At 42.2% G+C, this 27253-nt stretch overlaps 1 protein-coding gene across 1 annotated transcript; it reads left to right on the forward strand.

Moving 5' to 3' along the window:
* The first annotated feature begins 3632 nt into the window (after positions 1-3632).
* Positions 3633-4580, forward strand: LOC120990829 (olfactory receptor 6M1-like). The gene has a single exon (XM_040419731.1). The coding sequence runs from the start codon at positions 3633-3635 to the stop codon at positions 4578-4580; it is 948 nt and encodes a 315-aa protein (XP_040275665.1).
* The last annotated feature ends 22673 nt before the right edge of the window (positions 4581-27253 follow it).

The raw sequence follows: 27253 nt of genomic DNA on the forward strand, positions 1-27253 counted from the left end.
GTTGGCCTGTCGGTCATGTGACGCTGGCCACGTCACATGACCCTCACTCCCCACTATAAATACAGGCAGCCTGCTGGCCACAGGTTGCCTGTTAATTTCTAGGTTCCTGGCTATTTGTTGGACTACTGAATATTTACCTGATCCTGTTCCCTGACGATCCTCTGCCTGCTCCTCCTGTACTGCGCATACATCCTGGTATTGTGACCTCGGCTCCCACCTGACTACTCTCTTAGGACTCCTCTTGTACTTCGCTACTCTCCTGGTATTTGACCCCGGCTTCTCCTGACCATTCTTTGCTTAATCCGTTGTACTGCGTAGCTCTCTTGGTTCTGACCCGGTCCGTTCATGTTCCGTATTTTGTCTTGTCTGTCTTCCCTGCACATATCCTAAGTTAGGGACTGCCATCCAGTTGTCCCCTGTCATCAGGACTCGTGAGGCAAGTACGCAGGGCCAGGGGTGAGGGTGGAGCGCAGTGGTCACTACCCTTCCCCCTGTGTGTGTGTGGACGTGACCGTTACAATATAACAATGAAAGTCCGCAGCACTCCTTGAAAGATAAAATGTGCTCTTTATTCACACATATCAAGTGACAACGTTTCGGCTCTCTCATAGAACCTTTCTCAAGTCAAGACCTGACTTGAGAAAGGTTCTGTGAGAGAGCCGAAATGTTGTCACTTGATATGTGTGAATAAAGAGCACATTTTATCTTTCAAGGAGTGCTGCGGACTTTCATTGTTGTCTTCTGTCCTGAATCGAGGGATTACCGCTGGCACCCTCCATTGCATACAGTCTTAAAGGGAGTGCTGCCAGACCTTTTCTATGGATATATATATATATATATATATATATATACACATTTAAGTTTGGTAGAATTTTACAACTAACCTATAAAAGTATTATGCTCTATAGGAAAGAGATATCTATAAATCAAATTCCCTCCTTCCCTTTCCATATATAGGGAAGAGGAAATTTACAATAAAACTGCTTCATTTCCACATCCAGGAAAGAAGGGGAAATCTAGAATAAAACAAATTAAATTAACTGCAGCAATATGTGAAACTTTAGTCATGTTTGTTAAAGGCCATCTGTCAGCAGATTTGTACCTATGACACTGGCTGACCTGTTACATGTGCGCTTGGCAGCTGAAGTCGTCAGTGTTGGTCCAATGTTCACGTGCCTGCATTGCTGAGAAAAATGATGTTGTAATATATTCAAATGAGCATCTAGGAGCAACAGGGTCATTGCCACTATACTTAGAAACTCTGCTCTCTGCAACTGCTGCGTCCTCTGACAGGGCCAGGCAGTGTAAACATCATAATGCCTGCTTGGCCCTGTCAATCAAAGTGCAGAGGGTGCAGCAGTTGCAGAGAGAACAGAGACTCTAGGTGTAACGGGGACCAACACAGATGCCTTCAGCTGCCAAGTGCATATGCAACAGGTCATCCAGTTTCATAGGTACAAATCTGCCGACAGATTTTATTTGCATCATTTCATAAATCATCATTATCTTTTTTTTTTAATGATGGTTTAATTATGTATTTATTTATGAATTTATTACAGTGCCTTGAAAAAGTATTCATCCCCCATTGGACTTTTTCATATTTTATCACGTTACTCCCGCAAAGTAAAATGCATTTCATTGGGATTTACACCTATCTATAATTTATTCTCAATATAACTACAGCTCTTCTTGGAAGGCCTCAGAGTTTTGTAAGTGAACATTAGCGATCAAACAGCATCATGAAAACCAAGGAACACATCAGACAGGTCAGGGATAAAGTTGTGAAGAGGTTTAAAGCAGGATTAGGTTATAAAAAAATATCCCAAGCTCTGAGCATCTCACAGAGCACTGTTCAATCAATCATCCAGAAATGGAAGGAGTATGGTACAACTACATGGCCATCTACCTAAACTGACAGCCCAGGCAAGGAGAGCATTATTTAGAGAACCATCCAAGAGGGCAGTGGTCGCTCTGGAAGAGATGTAGAGATCCACAGCTCAGGTGGGAGAATCTGTCCACAGGACAACTATTAGTCGTGTACTCCACAAATCTGGCTTTATGGAAGAGTGGCAAGAAGAAAGTAATTTTAGAAAGCAAGCCATAAGATGTGTCGTGTTCATTTTTCCACAAGTCATGTAGGGGACACAGCAAACATGTGAAAGAAGGTGCTTTGGTCAGATGAGACTAAACTTGAACTTTTTGGCCTAAATGGAAAACGTATGCAGGGACAGGGAAGCTGGTCAGAGTAGATAAGAAGATGGATGTAGCTTAATACAGGGCAATCCTAGAGGAAAACCAGCAGGACACTGACCCTAAACAGCCAGAGCTACAATGGAATGGTATAGATGAAGGCATATTCATGTGTTAGCATGGTCCAGTGAAATTCCAGACCTAAATCCCATTAAGAATCTATGTCAAGACTTGAAAATGGCTGTTCAGAGACGCTCTATATCCAATGTGACTGAGCTTGAACTATTTTGCAAAGAAGCATGGGCAAAAAGTTTAGCCTCTAGATGTACAAAGCTGAGAGACATACCACAAAAGACTTCTAGCTGTAATGCAGTGAAAGATGGCCCTACAAAGTATTGACTCAGGGAGGATGAATACAAATGCAACCCACAATTTCCAGATTTGTATTTATAAAAATTTTTGAAAACCATGTATCATTTTCTTTTCACTTCTCAGATACTTGCTACTTTGTGTTGGTCTATCACAGAAAATCCCAGGAAATACATTTATGTTTGTGGGTATAATGTGCAAAAATGTGGAAAAGTTCAATGGGTATGAATACTTCTTCAAGGTATTCTATGTAAATAAGTAGGGGGGGTTTGTCCTCTCCCCCATTTTAATGCCACAGCATTGCTTTAAACTCTCCTTTTGTTTGTAACATGTCATATTGTTAAACTACCTGACGAAGGTACAGTACAGTCCTGAAACACATAGTAGAAAAAAGTAAACAATAAAGTCAATACCACATTGGGGTTGCCAGTAGGAACTATGTGCTAATACCAGGTGATCCCCATTCTAAGGTCTCCCAGCTATTATGTAAGCTTATGGTCCTATCTATGAAGCACTGTTTCACTATTTTATGGTAGGCTAAAGGCAGAGACTAAGTAGCTGCTGTGAAACAAGCCAGGAGACGTAAACTGAAAGGAACTGGTCCAGAATGTATAGTGCAGGGATGGCCAACCTGGTATGTCAATGAAATATTTTAGATTTTTCTTTTCAACAAATTAGCCAAGATTGCAATCATTCTGCATTTACTTTGATGGTCTGCAACTGCAACACTCTGTGATTTATTCAGAACTCTTGCATGTGTTTATGACACAATGCTCATATACAGTGTCTGATTTCTTCTTCATGTGAATCATTGCACATGCTAAACTGTGAATTTGAAATTATGTCCATCAGTCATGGCCAGCTATATAATGACATTGGCAATGTTTTTTCTTCCATCACAGAGTTACTGAATGTGACTTATGAATAAAGTTATATATTATTCAGTGCCATCTTCTTGCACATACTGTATGTACTCTGAACTCATGGTATATCCATTGGGCTAGCAATACGTTTTGTTTCTGCTCTCAGTATTTCACAAAATGTCACCAAAAGCTTAAAAGACTTCTGCAGATATGATTCATGTCAATCAAACAAAATTTATCCTTGTTGGTTTTACACTTGGTCCTTGGGCACAGAACACTGTCTTCTTACTGCTTTTTGTACTTTACTTGATATCTCTGATTGGAAACTTGTCAATCATTACTGCTGTCTGGTTGGACAAGCGCCTCCATACTCCCATGTATTTCTTCCTCAGCAGCTTGGCTTTTTTGGATATTTGGTTCATATCATCCACAGTCCCTAAATTGCTCATGATACTTGCCTACAACAACAACATCATTTCTATATCTGGTTGTATCCTGCAGTTTTATTTCTATGTGTCATTAGGTACTATAGAATTTTATCTTTTAGCTGTCATGTCAGTGGATCGTTATGTAGCAATTTCTCATCCATTGAGGTATCATTCAATCATTACCAACAAGGCCTGCCTTTGGTTATTGTTAATATCCTGGGTATTTGGATTTATTACTTTTATCTATCCCACAGTGTTAATACTTGGTTTGTCTTTCTGTGGTCCATATGAGATCAATCATTTCTTCTGTGATAGTTCAGCAGTTGTAAAGATAAGTTGCTCTGATATACATCAGTTTGATATGGTTTTTGCCAGCTTTGCCTCAGCTGTGATTTTGGGTTCTTTCTGTCTCACGTTAATTTCCTATTGTAATATTCTCTTTACCATAATAATGATACCCTCTACAAGGGGAAAAATCAAAGCTTTCTCAACTTGCTCCTCTCATTTCACGGTTGTCTTATTGGCTTATGGCAGTGCCATCTTTATCTATGTGCGACCAGTGGAGAATTCCTCTTCTGACCTTAACAAAATGGTTGCCCTTCTTAATAGTGTCATGACACCAGTGCTTAATCCATTTATCTACACTTTGCGGAACAGACAGGTCCAAAAAATCTTCAGGGAAATAGGGATGAAACTTGTTCATAATAAAAGTTCTAGTCTACTAAGATAATAAAAAGACTAATTCACATCTATAATCTTGTCCACATCTTTCTTGCTTCCACTACAAACTATACCTTTGTTATCATGCATCTATGCCATCAGCAGGGGACAATACTGATAGAAAACACCCTTCTCAAATGCATGAACTGACTAAGCTTAGGAAAGAGCAAATGGCATTTCATCTAGACTTTCATGAAGTGGTATGCAAACTGGAATGTTTCAATAAAAATCTTTATATTTTACTATTGTTGTCATAAATATTACCTGTGGCTCTTTCGCTGTCGGATACATTGATTTGATCTAATGTTTCTTTATTACAGATCTAAGTATAATAAGTCATCAATTTTCATTAGATTATTATTCACTAGATATCCCAACCCAAGAAAAGGGAGTCAGTATCAATTGGTATCAAGATGCTAAACCAAGAAAAATGCCGTAATTCCCAAATCCCTATTGAATTAAAAATAGATTCTTTATTTCTTCATCATAATTTATTAAATGTCTCTGTTCTTCAAACTTAAATTGTTGGGATTAGAGATGAGTGGATTTTAAAAAAATTTGATTTGCCGATTTTTTGGGAATAATTCGGTTCGATCCGAATAAATTTGTGGCAAATTACATTTAAAACAGGTATTTCCTGGCTGCAGAGAGCCTGTATAGTGGTGTAGAACACTGTTCCTTGCAGTAACACGCATAGGGAGTCTGATTTGGTAGTGAAATAATACTGTGAGTCAGTATGACATGCAGATGACAGGCGTCGCACTTAGAATCACTGCACACTTCACTTATTTGGGCATTCACGGGGCCAAAACTGACCAAATAACTCAAGTATGAACTCAGCCTTACAGGTCGATGTTAGCGCCAAGAAGAAGCGCACTCCTTTTACACCTTCATCAGCTGATTCCACATAGATATCTACAGAACCAGTTCTATTAAACGCTTATACAATTAGACCCCCCCGACAGAGTGGAGAGTGTGTCAGCAGTAAGTTTGTGTTGACTTCACTGATTATTTTGCCCTTCCTTCTGATTTGTCAGAACAATAACCCCCAAGAAACGGATCCTGTCTGTGGAGCATCCGCCTTCACTTGCTCAGCATTTGGTCAGTAATCCATTAATATTGCTAATGCAAAAAAAAACAGGAGTGGATCCAAAACAGAGATGACACGTGAACGGAATAGTTGCATGTCTTCTGTGTTTTGTACCCACTTCTGCTTTTGGCTGCCAAATCACAAGCCTTTTTTTATTTATTTTTGAACGGGGGAGAAAAATCAACGTATATTTAACAAACAGGATATTAACACACATAAAATATAACACAGAAGGGGCAAAACCACAAGATCTAAAAGACAAACTGGAAAAGCAAAGTGCTTTTTCAACAAGAATAGATTGACGACCAGTCGGGGTGACCACGATGGTAATGCATACGGACCAAGAAATGTATGGGGTTATGGCTGATAACTGGAAGACAGTCCAGCAAACAAGCAGACTCCAGCTTATTCTGTGTTGCTGATAAGTTGATTCTAAAGTGTCTGAAGAAATGCGAGTAAAGACATTGGAATAAATTGTCCACTTCCTCCAACGTGACCTCGTCCTTTGATTTATAAATATCATTCTATAAAGTCTTGAAGTCCTCTGCGTGGATGGCATAAGAAATCTCCATGCAATACGTGTCTGGATCAGTGTCGGCCACAGAGAAAACATGCTCTGTGGCCGACACTGATCCAGACACGTCATACCCCGTCCACATCGCTAGTAGCCAAGTAAGGTCCTGAGAAATGATCACCAGCTTACCCAAACAGTCAAAGTTTCTTTGGAACCACGTCCCTACGATACCCGTGAGCACCTCAGAGCCGTTATATACAAGAAGAGCGGGAGTGAAGTAAATGTCTCTGGTAACACCTCCAATAAATCATCCTCTGTGTACTGTCGGGTAAATAAACCAAATTCTTTATATAAATATGAAAAAAACGGATCAAAAGAAAAATTATGCAAACGATATTGACCCTTGAGATGGACATAAACATCTCAAAAGAGTTCAATCAAGAACCTGATTATTTTGTGCAATCAGTAAAACGGGGTACAAGCGTCTATGCAAAAAATATAAATGATTTATTATACAATAGTTTAAAATACAATCAAAAAATAATCAACGTAAATCTCAATATTATACAATGATATGCAGTACCCAGAATTCACCACTATATGGTGCCAACAAAACACTACTCAACCAACACAAGAATATTATGCAATACGGCTTTAAAATTGTGAGAGATATACAATCAATGGATTATGCGGAAAAACTCAATCAAGAAAAGGACAGATACGAGCCCTTGCTCTGCCCAAAATGATGACTAATCTCAGATAATGGTAGTATTGCAACAAAACTTATAAATTATTGGCTTGATATCAAACTAGAGAATATAAAGATTCCCAACAGATATCAAACTAGAGAATATAAAGATTCCCAACAGAGAGTTTCTCCAATATTATCCCCTTTATTCAGTTATATGCATCGTAACTGAAATCAAAGAGAATATTGATGTAGCAACTAACATTACACGTCTGCAAATGAGCGGGTATCTGGCTAAGTATCAAGCCAATTAATTTAGATCAATAGTACATAAAACAAAAATATACATTACCCAAGGGTCAAGTGATGTGCAGAGTCTTGGGGCAGTCAGCTCTCAAGAGTTTTTCCGATAATCCCAATGTTTCTCCAGAGATCTATAATCCAAATGTTTCTCAAGAGATCTCCCTTTCTTTCTTTGTTTTTTTTTTTCTTTCTGTCCCTTTTTTTTTTTTCCTTTTTGGTATCTGGTTTCTCAACCCAAAACTTATCAGATGAACACACCCTCCTAGTTTGGAAATTTCCAATCACTGTTGGATGGGTGTGTGCATTGATAAGGAGCGTGACGTCATGATACTACCCAGAATGCACTTTTGCTACTGATGTAGTATTAACTGCTCATATCTAGGTTGCACTGTTGTATAAGCAATATTCATTATACTATTAAGGGTTAATATTTTCAATACTACACACCTCTGACATCTGGAGGCCTTGTCTTAGAGCCGAGGGACAAACTTTGATACATGAATGTACACTTTGAGGAATATCTAGACAATTCTCACACTGTGGAATTCATGTTCAGATAAGAAATACAATGGAGCATCTAAATCTGCAGGTGCGGTGTATCTTCTAACTGTCTAAATGTATAATATAGTAAATAGACGGTAATGTCGCACTAAAATGAGGTGGAGATCCAACAGAGGTGCACCCACTAACAGACAACACCCAGTCTGATAAGGATAAATAGTATAAAGAATAAAAGTGGGGCACTCTCTACAAGTAAAGGGATCTTTTATTAAACATAACAATACTTAACAATAAAATTGGCAATAAAAGTCACAATAAAATATCAGTAATATAATAGAAAAACAGCAGCAGATAAAATGTTAATACTGGTGGTGGAGTTATTGAATGGTAAGCTAAAATATAAAACAATAAAATCAGACAATATAGGTCAATATAGATGTAGATCCCAATATATAAATAAAAAGCAAAAAATTCGGATATTCGAAAATAAAATATTCGGATTTTCGATAATTTTCAAGAGGGTGGTCATACGAATATTGTTCACTGGTAATGCTTTAGTACATTATTTCATACGAAATTTTCAGTAATGTGGATAATCCCTTACTGCCGAATATAAAAATCGGCTTGTGACCAGTCCTTTGACAAGCATTGGTTATGATAACCGAAGTTCCAAGTGTATGCAGCCTTGAGAGGTTTATTCGGACTATAGTTCAGCTGCTCATACGCACAGCGGCGTCCCGCTGTATTGGTTTAGAAAGCGATCGCTTGAATAGGATATGCAAAATCTTACCCGAAGATCTTTATGCTGGACAATAAGCCCTCGACTCGGCGTGTTTTCCTTTCTGATTCCGGTCTCAAGGGCTGATGTTCAAATTCGAATTTAGCGCCAAATGAAATTGTTTGCTACACGTGGTCTTGATACCTTTCGTGTGATGGCGTTTTTTCGCTTTGGCAATTCGCTGATTATATGGTGGTCTCCAGGCTTCCTCAGTCTCGCAATATCCTTTTTCTTGGTGGGGGGATTAATACCAGACACGTTTCGGGGATTTAAGACAATGACCCCTTCCTCAGTGGTTAGCATCCCCCTGCTCATGTCCCACCTTTATAGTGGATAAGGAATGTGTAAAGAACTGGTCTGGAATCCGAACTTTTTGAAGATTGGGATCTATAAATGTTGTTTCTGACTTTAAAGCATATTTTAATGATTTTATTCTTTTCAAATATATCAGCCATCTCATCCTTATAGTAGAAAGATATATGACATAAATAATCAATACAATAATAAAAAATATAAAATATATATCAGAACATCTATATAAAAACATCGAAAAGTGGTAATAACAGGCATTTACATAAAAAAACTTTCATTCAGTTGTACAACACCTTCTTTAGAGTCACATCGTATAAAAAACGCATCAGTATCGCATGCGGTTTCAATGCGGTTCTGATGCGTTTTTCTGGAAAATTTACTATTTTTCAAAAATTCTTCAGAATGAGTCTTTCTTCAAATCCCTGGGGCAGTATTTTCATTTTGTGGGTGTTTATTTATGGTGCACTTCACACTAATGTAATTGTGGTAGCAACAAGCATCCACACAATAAAACTTTCATTCAGTTATACAGCACCCTCTTTGGAATCACATTTTATAGAAAACGCATCAGTATCGCACGCGGTTTTAATGCGACTCCGATGCGTTTTTCTGAAATTTTAATGAAATTTTAATATTTTTCATGGATTCTTCAGAGTGAGTCTTTCTTCAAGTCCCCAGGTCAATTTTTTCATTGTGTGGTTGTACTTTACACTGATGTAGAGTTATTGGATGGGGGCCAAGTGTAGAGGAAAAACTGGACGAATTCAAATATCGTACAGTTAATCATCGACAGATGGCGCCCATCCTATAAGAAGCCGAATAGTTCAAAGTCTGCATTTAGACCCGACGGTTGTAGTGTATTTAATTCAAAAATTCGCTTAGTCTCTAAACGTGACATTTTCTCTACATGGTTCCCACCTCTCCAATCCTTTTGTACTTTATCAATTGCTGAAAATTTCAAACAAGAGGGATCTTGATTATGTGTTGTTTTGAAATGGTATGATAGTGAGTGGTTTTCAAAACCTTTCTTTATGTTGCCAACATGTTCTGCAATACGTTTTTTCAACGTTCTTTTAGTTCTTCCTACGTATTGAAGCTTACATGGGCACTCTATCACTTAAATCACATCCTCTGTACTACAGGTAAGAAATTCATTAATTTTATGACAGTGTTTATTTGTAGTTGATCTAATTTCAGTAGTTTTTTTAGGGAACGAAGTTAATTTGCAATTGCCGCATCTACCACAACGAAAAAAGCCCTGAATGTTCGCCCAAGATTGGACTGTTGGGGTACGGATTTTCTTCTTTTGGACAGTAGGTGCTATTTTGATGCTCAAATTGGGGGCCTTAGTGAATACAATTTTAGGTTTAGGTGGTATCAGTGTACTTAATATCTTATCTTTTTTCAATAAATGCCAATATTTATTGACAATGAACTGAATTTTCCTAAAGTCCCCATTAAAGGGCAAAATCAAACGCAAATTAGAGTCCGCTATCTCAACTTTCTTGTCTTTTTCTATCAATAAAGAACTCCTCCCTGTCCATTTCTTTAACTTTATTAAGGGCTACATCCAGAATCTCTATAGGATATTTTTTATCTAAAAATTGATCTGTCATAGTTTTAGCTTCCTTTTCAAATTCCTCATTCAATGTACAATTTCGTTTTGCTCTCCGTAATTGTCCTTGTGGGATATTGATTAACCAATTAGGCAGATGACAGCTATTAAATAAAATATAACTATTACAGGCTGTAGGTTTCACGAAAGTTGTACATTGTAATTTGCCCTCTTGATTTAAAATCTTTAGGTCTAAAAATTCCAGTGATGTTTGACTAGTATTGCCTGTAAAAGTTAAATTCCACTCATTTACATTAATATCATCTAAAAATTCTTTCAAAGAGTCCCTATCTCCCTGCCAATTAAAAAATATATAATCTATATACCTTTGCCAGAGCACCAGGTTCGTCCCCAGTTTGAGCTGGATGTTTTCATGTTCCCACTGTGCCATAAATAAATTAGCATAACTGGGGGCGAACCTGGTGCCCATGGCTGTCCCTTGTGTCTGTATATAGAAGTCTCCTGCAAAATTGAAATAATTGTGGGTTAAAATGAAGTTTATAGCTTCAACCACATATTCGATTTGTATTTGATTTAAAGTACCCTCCAACAGCAGTTGGGATGTAACTGATTTTTTACCCTGTTCATGTCTGATCACAGTGTAGAGTGATTGAACGTCAAGGGTACCCATAATCCAATTCTCACTGAAATCCAATGATTCAATAATTTTTATGATCTGTGTGGAATCCTTGACATATGAAGGAACTTTCTTTACTCTAGATTGTAATATCACATCTACGTATTTAGATAAATTCGAGGTCAGTGATCCAATCCCTGATATAATTGGACGGCCGGGTGGGTTGACTTTATCTTTGTGAACCTTGGGCAGGCAATAAAAGACAGGAATACGTGGGGACTTATTAATTAAAAAATTCTGCTCATCTTCATTTAAAATACCAATTTCTCCACCTTTAGTACAGAATACTTTCAATTCTGCCAAAAATGTTTCGGTTGGATCATTTGGGAGTTTTTTATATGTGCTGCTGTCTGAGAGTTGGCGCAGACATTCAGAGTTATATTTCTCTAAATCCTGCACCACTATCGCTCCTCCTTTGTCCGCTGGGCGGATAACGATGTTTTCTTCTTTTTGTATTTCTCTTAGGGCTTTAACCTCAGCATTTGTTAGATTGTTACGTTTGTATCTGATTTTTTCTTTTAATTTGCGTATATCGTGTTCAACGCATTCTTTGAAACTGTCGATTTCTTGGCTTATCTCATTTCTTGGGTACTTTTTTGAGGTGGGACATGAGCAGGGGGATGCTAACCACTGAGGAAGGGGTCATTGTCTTAAATCCCCAAAACGTGTCTGGTATTAATCCCCCCACCAAGAAAAAGGATATTGCGAGACTGAGGAAGCCTGGAGACCACCATATAATCAGCGAATTGCCAAAGCGAAAAAACGCCATCACACGAAAGGTATCAAGACCACGTGTAGCAAACAATTTCATTTGGCGCTAAATTCGAATTTGAACATCAGCCCTTGAGACCGGAATCAGAAAGGAAAACACGCCGAGTCGAGGGCTTATTGTCCAGCATAAAGATCTTTAGGTAAGATTTCGCATATCCTATTCAAGCGATCGCTTTCTAAACCAATACAGCGGGACGCCGCTGTGCGTATGAGCAGCTGAACTATTGTCCGAATAAACCTCTCAAGGCTGCATACGCTTGGAACTTCGGTTATCATAACCAATGCTTGTCAAAGGACTGGTCACAAGCCGATTTTTATATTCGGCAGTAAGGGATTATCCACATTACTGAAAATTTCGTATGAAATAATGTACTAAAGCATTACCAGTGAACAATATTCGTATGACCACCCTCTTGAAAATTATCGAATATCCGAATATTTTATTTTCGAATATCCAAATTTTTTGCTTTTTATTTATATATTGGGATCTACATCTATATTGACCTATATTGTCTGATTTTATTGTTTTATATTTTAGCTTACCATTCAATAACTCCACCACCAGTATTAACATTTTATCTGCTGCTGTTTTTCTATTATATTACTGATATTTTATTGTGACTTTTATTGCCAATTTTATTGTTAAGTATTGTTATGTTTAATAAAAGATCCCTTTACTTGTAGAGAGTGCCCCACTTTTATTCTTTATAAATGTATAATATATTGTTACAATAACACTAGCTTTTTGAACGGCACAGTAATCTTCCCATGGACTTACTTCGGCCTACATGAAAATTCATACAAAACAGTGAATATAAATCAACATTGCTCTTAAAGGCAATGAATACCCATTATAACTAAAAATAAGTAGATATAACTGTTTACACTTATGAAAAGGCACAACAGTACGTCCTGCAGAACCAACTTGTCCACACAATCCGGTCCTCTGTGTTTGCCTTGGTGAGTGGAGGCTTTGATGAAATCTGTATGAGCACAGCCAGTGGATTTATGTCCTTTCCTTTGAGTCCAGGTAAACAGGAAAATTTGGCTTTTAGGTTCAGCTCTGAGCCCATTTCAATGGCAAGATCCTTCGGCTTCTTGGCAGCTATGTGGGCAGACAGGTGCTTGGAATATTCTTTCAGTCTGGTGTATGAGAAATTATACATCGGTGTCACGCTGTGCAAAGTCCATTGTTTTTGAAGGAGCAAGGCAGCCTGTGCCGGATCAAGAGTTTCCTCCAAGGGGGTGCACTGCAGGATTTATCTTTTAGACAAGCTTTGCAATGCAGACTGTCAACATTCAGAGGTCAAGCTTACGGGAGGATACCTCGAGCTGTGAAAATAACAGCTTCTTCGTGCCGATGACCTACTTCTGGCGGTAAACACCCCATCGTTGGTGTTTGCATATCCTTGCGATAAATTATGTTTCCGTTCACTGACTGTAAACAGAGATATTGACAGACAAACGTATCAAACTCTGCCGCCATAGAAACATAGAATGTGTCGGCAGATAAGAACCATTTGGCCCATCTAGTCTGCCCAATATACTGAATACTATGGATAGCCCCCGGCCCTATCTTATATAAAGGATGGCCTTATGCCTATCCTATGCATGCTTAAACCCCTTCACTGTATTTGCAGCTACCACTTCTGCAGGAAGGCTATTCCATGCATCCACTACTCTCTCAGTAAAGTAATACTTCCTTATATTACTTTTAAACCTTTGCCCCTCTAATTTAAAACTGTGTCCTCTTGTGGTAGTTTTTCTTCTTTTAAATATGCTCTCTTCCTTTACCGAGTTGATTCCCTTTATGCATTTAAAAGTTTCTATCATATCCCCTCTGTCTCTTCTTTCTTCCAAGCTATACATATTAAGGTCCTTTAACCTTTCCTGGTAAGTTTTATCCTGCAATCCATGTACTAGTTTAGTAGCTCTTCTCTGAACTCTCTCTAGAGTATCTATATCCTTCTGGAGATATGGCCTCCAGTACTGCGCACAATACTCCAAGTGAGGTCTCACCAGTGTTCTGTACAGCGGCATAAGCACTTCACTCTTTCTACTGCTTATACCTCTCCCTATACATCCAAGCATTCTGCTGGCATTTCGTGCTGCTCTATTACATTGTCTTCCCACCTTTAAGTCTTCTGAAATAATTACTCCTAAATCCCTTTCCTCAGATACTGAGGTCAGGACTGTGTCAAATATTCTATATTCTGCCCTTGGGTTTTTACGCCCCAGTTGCATTATCTAGCACTTATCCACATTAAATTTCAGTTGCCAGAGTTCTGACCATTCTTCTAGTTTTCCTAAATCCTTTTCCATTTGGCGTTTCCCTCCAGGAACATCAACCCTGTTACCTATCTTTGTGTCATCAGCAAAAAGACAAACCTTACCAGCGAGGCCTTTTGCAATATCACTTATGAAGATATTAAACAAAATCGGTCCCAGTACAGATCCCTGTGGAACCCCACTGGTAACATGACCTTGTTTTGAATGTTCTCCATTGACTACAACCTTCTGTTGTCTGTCACTCAGCCACTGCCTAATCCACTCAACAATATGGGAGTCCATGCTCAATGACTGCAGTTTATTGATAAGTCTTCTATGAGGGACAGTGTCAAAAGCCTTACTAAAATCTAGATATGCGATGTCTACTGCACCTCCACCGTCTATTATTTTATTCACCCAGTCAAAAAAATCTATAAGATTTGTTTGACATGATCTCCCTGAAGTAAACCCATGTTGTTTTTCATCTTGCAATTCATGGGATTTTAGATGTTCCACAATCCTATCCTTTAATAGGGTTTCCATTAATTTGCCTACTATTGATGTCAGACTCACTGGTCTATAGTTGCTCGATTCCTCCCTACTACCTTTCTTGTGAATGGGCACGACATTAGCCAATTTCCAATCTTCCGGGACGACTCCTGTTACTAATGATTGGTTAAATAAATCTGTTAACGGTTTTGCCAGCTCACCACTAAGCTCTTTTAATAATTTTGGGTGTATCTCATCAGGCCCCTGTGACTTATTTGTCTTCACCTTAGACAGCAAACTTAGAACATCTTCCTCTGTAAAGATACATGCATCAAACGATTTATTAGTCATTCTTTCTAGTGGAGGTCCTTCTCCTTTTTCTTTTGTAAAAACTGAACAGAAGTATTCATTAAGGCAGTCGGCTAGCCCTTTATTCTCTTCTACATACCTTCCGTCCTTTGTTTTTAATTTAGTTATTCCTTGTTTTAATTTCCTTTTTTCATTTATATATCTGAAGAATGTCTTATCCCCTTTTTTCATAGACTGAGCTAGTTTTTCTTCTGCCTGCGCTTTAGAAGTTCTTATAACTTGCTTGGCCTCTCTCTGCCTAATCTTGTAGATTTCCTTATCTTCATTGCTCTGGGTTTTTTTATAATTACAAAATGCTAGCTTTTTATTTTTAATGATTTGGGCCACTTCTGCTGAGTACCACAGTGGTCTCCTCCTTTTTTTGTTTTTACTGACAAGTCTAATGCAATTTTCTGTTGCCTTCAATAATGCACCTTTTAAGTAGTCCCATTTCTCCTGGACTCCATGTAATCCGTTCCAGTCTGATAAGGACTCATTTATGACTAATTTCATTTTTTTCATTTTCTCCAGTCCCCTGACCATCCAGATTTGCCAGCATCTGTTCCAGGACACGAAGCAGTGGAATGACATTGTTTATCATAATCTTTATGATCTGTGTGGAATCCTTGACATATGAAGGAACTTTCTTTACTCTAGATTATAATATCACATCTACGTATTTAGAAAATTCGAGGTCAGTGATCCAATCCCTGATATAATTGGACGGCCGGGTGGGTTGACTTTATCTTTGTGAACCTTGGGCAGGCAATAAAAGACAGGGATACGTGGGGACTTATTAATTAAAAAGTTCTGCTCATCTTCATTTAAAATACCAATTTCTCCACCTTTAGTACAGAATACTTTCAATTCTGCCAAAAATGTTTCGGTTGGATCATTTGGGAGTTTTTTATATGTGCTGCTGTCTGAGAGTTGGCGCAGAAATTCAGAGTTATATTTCTCTAAATCCTGCACCACTATCGCTCCTCCTTTGTCCGCTGGGCGGATAACGATGTTTTCTTCTTTCAGCATTTGTTAGATTGTTACGTTTGTATCTGATTTTTTCTTTTAATTTGCGTATATCGTGTTCAACGCATTCTTTGAAACTGTCGATTTCTTGGCTTATGTCATTTCTTGGGTACTTTTTTGAGGTGGGACATGAGCAGGGGGATGCTAACCACTGAGGAAGGGGTCATTGTCTTAAATCCCCGAAACGTGTCTGGTATTAATCCCCCCACCAAGAAAAAGGATATTGCGAGACTGAGGAAGCCTGGAGACCACCATATAATCAGCGAATTGCCAAAGCGAAAAAACGCCATCACACGAAAGGTATCAAGACCACGTGTAGCAAACAATTTCATTTGGCGCTAAATTCGAATTTGAACATCAGCCCTTGAGACCGGAATCAGAAAGGAAAACACGCCGAGTCGAGGGCTTATTGTCCAGCATAAAGATCTTTGGGTAAGATTTCGCATATCCTATTCAAGCGATCGCTTTCTAAACCAATACAGCGGGACGCCGCTGTGCATATGAGCAGCTGAACTATTGTCCGAATAAACCTCTCAAGGCTGCATACGCTTGGAACTTTGGTTATCATAACCAATGCTTGTCAAAGGACTGGTCACAAGCCGATTTTTATATTCGGCAGTAAGGGATTATCCACATTACTGAAAATTTCGTATGAAATAATGTACTAAAGCATTACCAGTGAACAATATTCGTATGACCACCCTCTTAAAAATTATCGAATATCCGAATATTTTATTTTCGAATATCCAAATTTTTTGCTTTTTATTTATATATTGGGATCTACATCTATATTGACCTATATTGTCTGATTTTATTGTTTTATATTTTAGCTTACCATTCAATAACTCCACCACCAGTATTAACATTTTATCTGCTGCTGTTTTTCTATTATATTACTGATATTTTATTGTGACTTTTATTGCCAATTTTATTGTTAAGTATTGTTATGTTTAATAAAAGATCCCTTTACTTGTAGAGAGTGCCCCACTTTTATTCTTTATAAATGTATAATATATTGTTACAATAACACTAGCTTTTTGAACGGCACAGTAATCTTCCCATGGACTTATTTCGGCCTACATGAAAATTCATACAAAACAGTGAATATAAATCAACATTGCTCTTAAAGGCAATGAATACCCATTATAACTAAAAATAAGTAGATATAACTGTTTACACTTATGAAAAGGCACAACAGTACGTCCTGCAGAACCAACTTGTCCACACAATCCGGTCCTCTGTGTTTGCCTTGGTGAGTGGAGGCTTTGATGAAATCTGTATGAGCACAGCCAGTGGATTTATGTCCTTTCCTTTGAGTCCAGGTAAACAGGAAAATTTGGCTTTTAGGTTCAGCTCTGAGCCCATTTCAATGGCAAGATCCTTCGGCTTCTTGGCAGCTATGTGGGCAGACAGGTGCTTGGAATATTCTTTCAGTCTGGTGTATGAGAAATTATACATCGGTGTCACGCTGTGCAAAGTCCATTGTTTTTGAAGGAGCAAGGCAGCCTGTGCCGGATCAAGAGTTTCCTCCAAGGGGGTGCACTGCAGGATTTATCTTTTAGACAAGCTTTGCAATGCAGACTGTCAACATTCAGAGGCCAAGCTTACGGGAGGATACCTCGAGCTGTGAAAATAACAGCTTCTTTGTGCCGATGACCTACTTCTGGCGGTAAACACCCCATCGTTGGTGTTTGCATATCCTTGCGATAAATTATGTTTCCGTTCACTGACTGTAAACAGAGATATTGACAGACAAACGTATCAAACTCTGCCGCCATCTTTCTAGGCACCACGTCTCCAGTCCCCTGACCATCCAGATTTGCCAGCATCTGTTCCAGGACACGAAGCAGTGGAATGACATTGTTTATCCTGGCGACTGACAAATAATGTGGCCTCTTCAAAGGGCCTGAGCAAACGGCAGGTGTCACGCATGAGCTGCCACTGGCTGACATCGAAGTTACACAGGGGAATACTCCTGTCCACTTGCATCGTAAGGAAATAGTTTATGGCCTTTCTCTGTTCGGACAGTCGGTTCAACATATGGAGGGTGGCATATCAGCCTATGTTGGGGGATGCCAATCTTCCACTGCAGCTCGAGGAGGGTGTGCTTTTCGGTGTACGAATGGCTGAAGTGCATGCAAAGTTTCCTGGCCATTTTTAGGATGTCTTGCAGATGGGTGGAAGACTTCAGGAACTGCTTGACAACCAGATTGAACACATGTGCCATAGAGATGTCTGGTTCATGAATGAATCATTCTTTTGAATCAATGCTTTTTACTGAACTGGAGGAGTCGATTCATCTGACTGAGCTGATCCGTTTGAAACAGCTCAGTCAGACTCAGTACATAGCAGAGACTCTAGCGGCAGGTCTTGTGTAATATGATCCCAGAGTGGAAGTCAGGCTTCTGCCAGTCCCTTCCCTCCCTGCAACCAATCAGATCTGTGAAGCACAGGCACTGAGTCGTATAGAGTCTAAGAATCTGAATCGAATGATTCTACTTAGTTAATAGACTCATTCAATTCTTTGAGTTAAAAGAATTGTGTGTCACCAGAACAATACACAGAGTCTAATGACCAGGTTGCAGCAGTGATAAGGGCCAGGACAGTCAGCAGAGAGATAAGAGAAATGACACAAAGTTTAGATTAGGCTCCATAGGCGTGCGCAGCCTATTGCATTAGGGTGTGCACCCTAAAGCACAAACACACACACACCGCGTGCGTGTGTGTATGTATGTATATATATATATAGCCTTTATGCCATTAGCCCCCATTATCAGCCCTTATGCCTCATTAGCACCCATTATGCCTCTCATTAGCCCCCATTATGCCTCATTACCCCTATCATCAGCCCTTATGCCTCATTAGCCCCCATCATCAGCCCTTATGCCTCATTAGCCCCATCATCAGCCCTTATGCCTCATTAGCCCCCATTATCAGCCCTTATGCCTCATTAACCCCCATTATCAGCACTTATGCATCATTAGCCCCCATTATCAGCCCATATGCCTCATTAGTCCCCATTATGCCTCTCATTAGCCCCCCTTATGTGTCTCATTAGCCCCATATGTCTCATTAGCCCCCATATGCCTCATTAGCCCCCATTATGCCTCTCATTAGCCCCCATTATGCCTCTCAGCCTCCATTATGCCTCTCATTAGCCCCCATTATGCCCCCAGCAGCCTCATTTTTTATAAAATAAAAAAACACTTACCTCTCTGCTCCTGGACGGGGCCGCTCCTCGCCGCCCGCAATTTTCTTTCTCTTGATGTCGGCTCTCGGCTGTGCGCTCTGAACTGGCGCTCACAGCGTGAAGTCACAAAGCGCCTCACGCTGTGCGCAGCCCTGCACAGCCGACAGCCAAGGACCAGGAAGCGGTAAGTACAGAGCGTTCACTGCTTCCTGGTCCACCAGTACTAATGAGCGCTTCCAAAATGGAAGCGCTTCATTAGTATTCACCGGCCAGTGGGGCTCAAGAGTCAGCTGCCGGAGGTGACACAACCTCAATTTTGAGGCTTGATTATGGTGTGCCCAGGCACACCCGGCACATGTTAGGCTCTCTTTATACAGAAATTTCAGTTTTTTTAGAAAATCATTGCACAGTATTATTTTCAATTACCTTTGTGTGTTTACTATTTTATGTCTGATCAGCAGATCTATCAGATAAGCCAGTGTACTATTAATGTTATCACATTCACTTCTGGGTGTCTGACTGTTGTCTGGGACCTGGGTGACCACGCGCGATTAACTGTGGCACATCGTGTTACTGCGCATGCACCACAGCTCGTCTACTCCTGAGCTTCGGTTCACTTGCTTGTCAGCCGACTCAGCAAGTGAATCGAAGATTTGATTAATGAATCGGTTATTTTGAATGAACTGATTCAAATTAACAGATTCATGTAAACATAGAAACATAGAATGTGTCGGCAGATAAGAACCATTTGGCCCATCTAGTCTGCCCAATATACTGAATACTATGAATAGCCCCTGGCCCTATCTTATATGAAGGATGGCCTTATGCCTATCCCATGCATGCTTAAACTCCTTTACTATATTTGCAACTACCAGTTCTGCAGGAAGTCTATTCCATGCATCCACTACTCTCTCAGCAAAGTAATACTTCCTGATATTACTTTTAAACCTTTGCCCCTAAAACTATCTCCTCTTGTAGCAGTTTTTTTTTTTCTTTTACCTTATTGATTCCCTTTATGTATTTAAAAGTTTCTATAATATCCCCTCTGTCTCGTCTTTCTTCCAAGCTATACATGTTAAGGTCCTTTAATCTTTCCTGGTAAGTTTTATCCTGGAATCCATGTACTAGTTTAGTAGCTCTTCTCTGAACTCTCTCCAAAGTATCAATATCCTTCTGGAGATATGGTCTCCAGTACTGCGCACAAAACTCCAAATTAGGTCTCACTAGTGCTCTGTGGAGCGGCATGAGCACCTCCCTCTTTCTACTGGTAATGCCTCTCCCTATACACCCAAGCATTCTGCTAGTATTTCCTGCTTTTCTATGACATTGTCTGCCTACCTTTAAGTCTTCTGAAATAATGACCCCTAAATCCCTTTCCTCAGATACTGAGGTTAGGACTGTATCACAGATTTTATATTCTGCTCTTGGGTTTTTACACCCCAGGTGCATTATCTTGCACTTATACACATTAAGTTTTAGTTGCCAGATTTTTGACCATTCCTTTTCCATTTGTTGTATCCCTCCAGGAACATCCACCCTGTTACAAATCTTTGTGTCATCAGCAAAAAGACACACCTTACCATCGAGGCCTTCTGCAATTTCGCTGATAAAGATATTAAACAATATGGGTCCCAAAACAGATCCCTGAGGTACCCCACTGGTAACAAGACAATGGTCTGAATATACTCCATTGACTACAACCCTCTGTTGTCTGTCCCTCAGCCACTGCCTAATCCCTTTAACAATATGGGAGTCCAAGCACAAAGACTGCAATTTATTGAGAAGCCATCTATGTAGGACAGTATCAAAAGCCTTACTAAAGGTCTAGATAAGCGATGTCTACTGCACCTCCGCAATCTATTATTTAAGTCACCCAATCCAAAAAATCTATAAGATTAGTTTGACATAATCTCTGTGAAGTAAACCCATGCTGTTTTTCATCTTTCAATCCATGGGATTTTAGATGTTCCACAGTCCTCTCCTTAACCTGTTCCAAGCACATGACGTACCAGTACAGCATGATGTCCCGGTACTTAAGGACACATGACATATCGGTACTTCATGTGTAGTTCCGATCACCGCCGCACGGCGGGTGGTGATCGGAACTGGATGCCTGCTCAAATCATTGAGCAGGCACCCTGGGACAATGCGCTGGGGGTTCCTGTGACCCCTCCGTGTTGGCGATCGCAGAAAACCGCAGGTCAATTCAGACCTGCGATTTGCTGCATTTACGGGTTATTTGGGTCTCTGGGGACTCGATAACCCGGAACAGGATGGGGATCGGTGGTGTGATAATACACCACCAATCACCATCCTGCGATCCTGAGAGGTGATGGTGACATCACCTCTCAGGATCGGCTCTCATTTTTTCGGCTGGGGCGGACGGGCTATTCAAATTACTGCACCGCTCCTCTCTTCCTACTTTTGTGTCCGGGAGCCAAGCACTGCACGTCGATCTCCAAAGCCAGCTGCAGGGATCATCAGCCAGCACCCCCATCTGAACCCCAGCACCCCATCTGTGCCCCAGCACCACCTTCACCTTCAAGGTATTTAGGGAAAGGTTAGGGACTAGAGTTGAGCGAACACCTGGATGTTCGGGTTCGAGAAGTTCGGCCGAACTTCCCGGAAATGTTCGGGTTCGGGATCCGAACCCGACCCGAACTTTGTCCCGAACCCGAACCCCATTGAAGTCAATGGGGACCCGAACTTTTGGGCACTAAAAAGGCTGTAAAACAGCCCAGGAAAGAGCTAGAGGGCTGCAAAAGTCAGCAACATGTAGGTAAATCCCCTGCAAACAAATGTGGATAGGGAAATGAATTAAAATTAAAATTAAAAAAATTAAAATTAACCAATATCAATTGGACAGAGTTCCCATAGCAGAGAATCTGGCTTCACGTCAGCAGAGAATCAGTCTCTTCATGCCATAGCAGAGAATCTGGCTTCATGTCAGCAGAGAATCAGTCTCTTCATGCCATAGCAGAGAATCTGGCTTCATGTCAGCAGAGAATCAGTCTTCATGTCATAGCAGAGAATCAGGCTTCACGTCACCCACCACTGGAAAAGGCCACTGTCACATATTTAGGCTCCGGCACCCAGACAGAGGAGAGAGGTCCCGTAACAGAGAATCTGGCTTCATGTCAGCACAAAATCAGTCTTCATGTCATAGCAGAGAATCAGGTTTCACATCACCCACCACTGGAAGAGGCCACTGTCACACATTTAGGCCCTGGCACCCAGACAGAGGAGAGAGGTCCCATAACAGAGAATCTGGCTTCATGTCAGCACAGAATCAGTCTTCATGTCATAGCAGAGAATCAGGCTTCACGTCACCCACCACTGGAAGAGGCCACTGTCACACATTTAGGCCCTGGCACCCAGACAGAGGAGAGAGGTCCCGTAACAGAGAATCTGGCTTCATGTCAGCACAGAATCAGTCTTCATGTCATAGCAGAGAATCAGGCTTCACGTCACCCACCACTGGAACAGGCCACTGTCACATATTTAGGCCCCGGCACCCAGACAGAGGAGAGAGGTCCCGTAACAGAGAATCTGGCTTCATGTCAGCACAGAATCAGTCTTCATGTCATAGCAGAGAATCAGGCTTCAGGTCACTTACCACTGGAAGAGGCCACTGTCACACATTTAGGCCCTGGCACCCAGACAGAGGAGAGAGGTCCCGTAACAGAGAATCTGGCTTCATGTCAGCACAGAATCAGTCTTCATGTCATAGCAGAGAATCAGGCTTCACGTCACCCACCACTGGAACAGGCCACTGTCACATATTTAGGCCCCGACACCCAGACAGAGGAGAGAGGTCCCGTAACAGAGAATCTGGCTTCATGTCAGCACAGAATCAGTTTTTATGTCATAGCAGAGAATCAGGCTTCACGTCACCCACCACTGGAAGAGGCCACTGTCACACATTTAGGCCCTGGCACCCAGACAGAGGAGAGAGGTCCCGTAACAGAGAATCTGGCTTCATGTCAGCACAGAATAAGTTTTTATGTCATAGCAGAGAATCAGGCTTCACGTCACCCACCACTGGAAGAGGCCACTGTCACACATTTAGGCCCTGGGACCCAGACAGAGGAGAGAGGTCCCGTAAAAGAGAATCTGGCTTCATGTCAGCACAGAATCAGTCTTCATGTCATAGCAGAGAATCAGGCTTCACGTCACCCACCACTGGAACAGGCCACTGTCAAATATTTAGGCCCTGGCACCCAGACAGAGGAGAGAGGTCCCGTAACAGAGAATCTGGCTTCATTTCAGCAGAGAATCAGTCTTCATGTCATAGCAGAGAATCAGGCTTCACGTCACCCACCACTGGAAGAGGCCACTGTCACACATTTAGGCCCTGGCACCCAGACAGAGGAGAGAGGTCCCGTAACAGAGAATCTGGCTTCATGTCAGCACAGAATCAGTCTTCATGTTATAGCAGAGAATCAGGCTTCACGTCACCCACCACTGGAACAGGCCACTGTCACATATTTAGGCCCAGGCAGCCAGGCAGAGGAGAGAGGTCCCGTAACAGAGAATCTGGCTTCATGTCAGCACAGAATCAGTCTTCATGTTATAGCAGAGAATCAGGCTTCACGTCACCCACCACTGGAACAGGCCACTGTCACATATTTAGGCCCCGGCACCCAGACAGAGGAGAGGTTCATTCAACTTTGGGTTGCCCCGCAATATAATGATAAAATGAAAATAAAAATAGGATTGAATGAGGAAGTGCCCTGGAGTACAATAATATATAGTTAAGGGGAGGTAGTTAATGTCTAATTTGCACAAGGGATGGACAGGTCCTGTGGGATCCATGCCTGGTTCATTTTTATGAACGTCAGTTTGTCCACATTGGCTGTAGACAGGCGGCTGCGTTTGTCTGTAATGACGCCCCCTGCCGTGCTGAATACACGTTCAGACAAAACGCTGGCCGCCGGGCAGGCCAGCACTTCCAAGGCATAAAAGGCTAGCTCTGGCCACGTGGACAATTTGGAGACCCAGAAGTTGAATGGGGCCGAACCATCAGTCAGTACGTGTAGGGGTGTGCACAGGTACTGTTCCACCATGTTAGTGAAATGTTGCCTCCTGCTAACACGTTCCGTATCAGGTGGTGGTGCAGTTAGCTGTGGCGTGGTGACAAAACTTTTCCACATCTCTGCCATGCTAACCCTGCCCTCAGAGGAGCTGGCCGTGACACAGCTGCGTTGGCGACCTCTTGCTCCTCCTCTGCCTTCGCCTTGGGCTTCCACTGGTTCCCCTGTGACATTTGGGAATGCTCTCAGTAGCACGTCTACCAACGTGCGCTTGTACTCGCGCATCTTTCTATCACGCTCCAGTGTAGGAAGTAAGGTGGGCACATTGTCTTTGTACCGGGGATCCAGCAGGGTGGCAACCCAGTAGTCCGCACACGTTAAAATGTGGGCAACTCTGCTGTCGTTGCACAGGCACTGCAGCATGTAGTCGCTCATGTGTGCCAGGCTGCCCAGAGGTAAGGACAAGCTGTCCTCTGTGGGAGGCGTATCGTCATCGTCCTGAGTTTCCCCCCAGACACGCACCAGTGATGGGCCCGAGCTGCTTTGGGTGCCACCCCGCTGTGAACATGCTTCATCCTCATCCTCCTCTACCTCCTCCTCGTCCTCCTCGTCCTCCAGTAGTGGGCCCTTTCTGGCCATATTTGTACCTGGCCTCTGCTGTTGCAAAAAACCTCCCTCTGAGTCACTTCGAAGAGACTGGCCTGAAAGTGCTAAAAATGACCCCTCTTCCTCCTCCTCCATCTCCTCCTCGGCCACCTCCTCTTCCATCATCGCCCTAAGTGTTTTCTCAAGGAGACATAGAAGTGGTATTGTAACGCTGATAACGGCGTCATCGCCACTGGCCATGTTGGTGGAGTACTCAAAACAGCGCAACAGGGCACACAGATCTCGCATGGAGGCCCAGTCATTGGTGGTGAAGTGGTGCTGTTCCGCAGTGCGACTGACCCGTGCGTGCTGCAGCTGAAACTCCACTATGGCCTGCTGCTGCTCGCACAGTCTGTCCAGCATGTGCAAGGTGGAGTTCCACCTGGTGGGCACGTCGCATATAAGGCGGTGCCTGGGAAGGCCGAAGTTATGCTGTAGCGCAGACAGGTGAGCAGCAGCAGGGTGTGAACGCCGGAAGCGCGAACAGACGGCCCGCACTTTATGCAGCAGCTCTGACATGTCGGGGTAGTTGCGAATTAACTTCTGCACCACCAAATTCAGCACATGCGCCAGGCAAGGGATGTGCGTCAAACCGGCTAGTCCCAGAGCTGCAACGAGATTTCGCCCATTATCGCACACCACCAGCCCGGGCTTGAGGCTCACCGCCAGCAACCACTCATCGGTCTGTTGTTCTATACCCCGCCACAACTCCTGTGCGGTGTGGGGCCTGTCCCCCAAACATATGAGTTTCAGAACGGCCTGCTGACGTTTACCCCGGGCTGTGATGAAGTTGGTGGTGAAGGTGTGTGGCTGACTGGATGAGCAGGTGGAAGAAGAGGAGGAGGAAGCTGAGTAGGAGGAGGAGGAGACAGGAGGCAAAGAATGTTGCCCTGCGATCCTTGGCGGCGGAAGGACCTGCGCCAAACAGCTCTCCGCCTGGGGCCCAGCCGCCACTACATTTACCTAGTGTGCAGTTAGGGAGATATAGCGTCCCTGGCCCTGCTTACTGGTCCACGTATCTGTGGTTAGGTGGACCTTGCCACAGATGGCGTTGCGCAGTGCACACTTGATTTTATCGGACACTTGGTTGTGCAGGGAAGGCACGGCCCTCTTGGAGAAGTAGTGGCGGCTGGGAACAACATACTGTGGGACAGCAAGCGACATGAGCTGTTTGAAGCTGTCTGTGTCCAACAGCCTAAATGACAGCATTTCATAGGCCAGTAGTTTAGAAATGCTGGCATTCAGGGCCAGGGATCGAGGGTGGCTAGGTGGGAATTTACACTTGTAACGGATCCCCTTCCGTTAATGGACGCTTCTTAGCTTGCGCCGAGGACCACAAGCACCGCACTGGACACCACAAGCACCGCAGACTCCACAACCGCCGTAGCTTAACTGGAGCCGCGCCGTCTTCCTTCCACCCTGAATGAACCTCCAGCATTCAGGACCGTGTGTGAAAGATCTCTCCTCCAGGGAATATGCAGAGCATAGCAATCCCCAGCGTGATGCAGCAATTCCCTCCAATAACGAGACAAGGCTGCGTTTTGAAGGGTTACAAAAAAACATGAACTGAACATGAACTCTTTATTGAGGGCTACCCGCCCGTATTTATGCAGGTCCCCACAATGCATCATGGTCTCCTCCTCTCTGCCTGGAGACACCCGAAGTGCAATTCAATTATCTCCTAGGACAAAGGGAGATCACCAATACACATGCGGGAACAATAGGAGAGGAATCCCCACCCGAATACACAAAATCCTCCCTTCTGTCTGGGATATATTTATGGATTAACATAACTATCACAGACAGTAAAAATACAGTTTTTAAACATACACTGTAACTTTAAAACCATACATTCCATCTCCATAAAAATTACATATTTAAACTCAGCTTACATCAAACATAAACACTTCCAAAAATCACACAAGTCCCTCCAGCGGATCAAAAGTTTAGTGGAAGTCCTTTATGACCGACCGCAAGCACAATTTCCTGCCCAAAACACTTCCATAGATTTGGGCTGTGCGGTCGGTCAATTTCATGCAGAAAAACGACTAAGTCCCATCTTCGAACGGGACTTAGTCTCTGGAGCTGAAAGTTCAGTATGGCAGAAGGTAAGGGTCAGCGGCGTTCGTGTATCCGCGCATCCGATTCCAGCTCCACAGAATCCCCAGCATACACCGCTGACCGCGTTCGATCCCACCAACAGTCCAGACATGCGGCACAGTTCTGTCACTGTTCCTGAAGGACAACATGTCCCGGGGCCATAGTCGTAGGGCAGGAGGCTAGCCATAAGTCCTCTACAATGCCCAGTGGCAAATGGCAGTTTGTCACACATCTCCCCTTTGGGGGGAAGACTAACCAGGCACCTGACCTTCTGTCGGTCAGCGCCTCCGTTAGTCGATCCACCAACCCACAGTAACCAGATGCCCGAGTAGCCCAGCCACAACAAACAGGTACAAGGGTGACCCACCCACAAGA

The sequence above is a fragment of the Bufo bufo genome, chromosome 2, assembly GCF_905171765.1.
Source record: "Bufo bufo chromosome 2, aBufBuf1.1, whole genome shotgun sequence".
Lineage (NCBI taxonomy): Eukaryota > Metazoa > Chordata > Amphibia > Anura > Bufonidae > Bufo > Bufo bufo.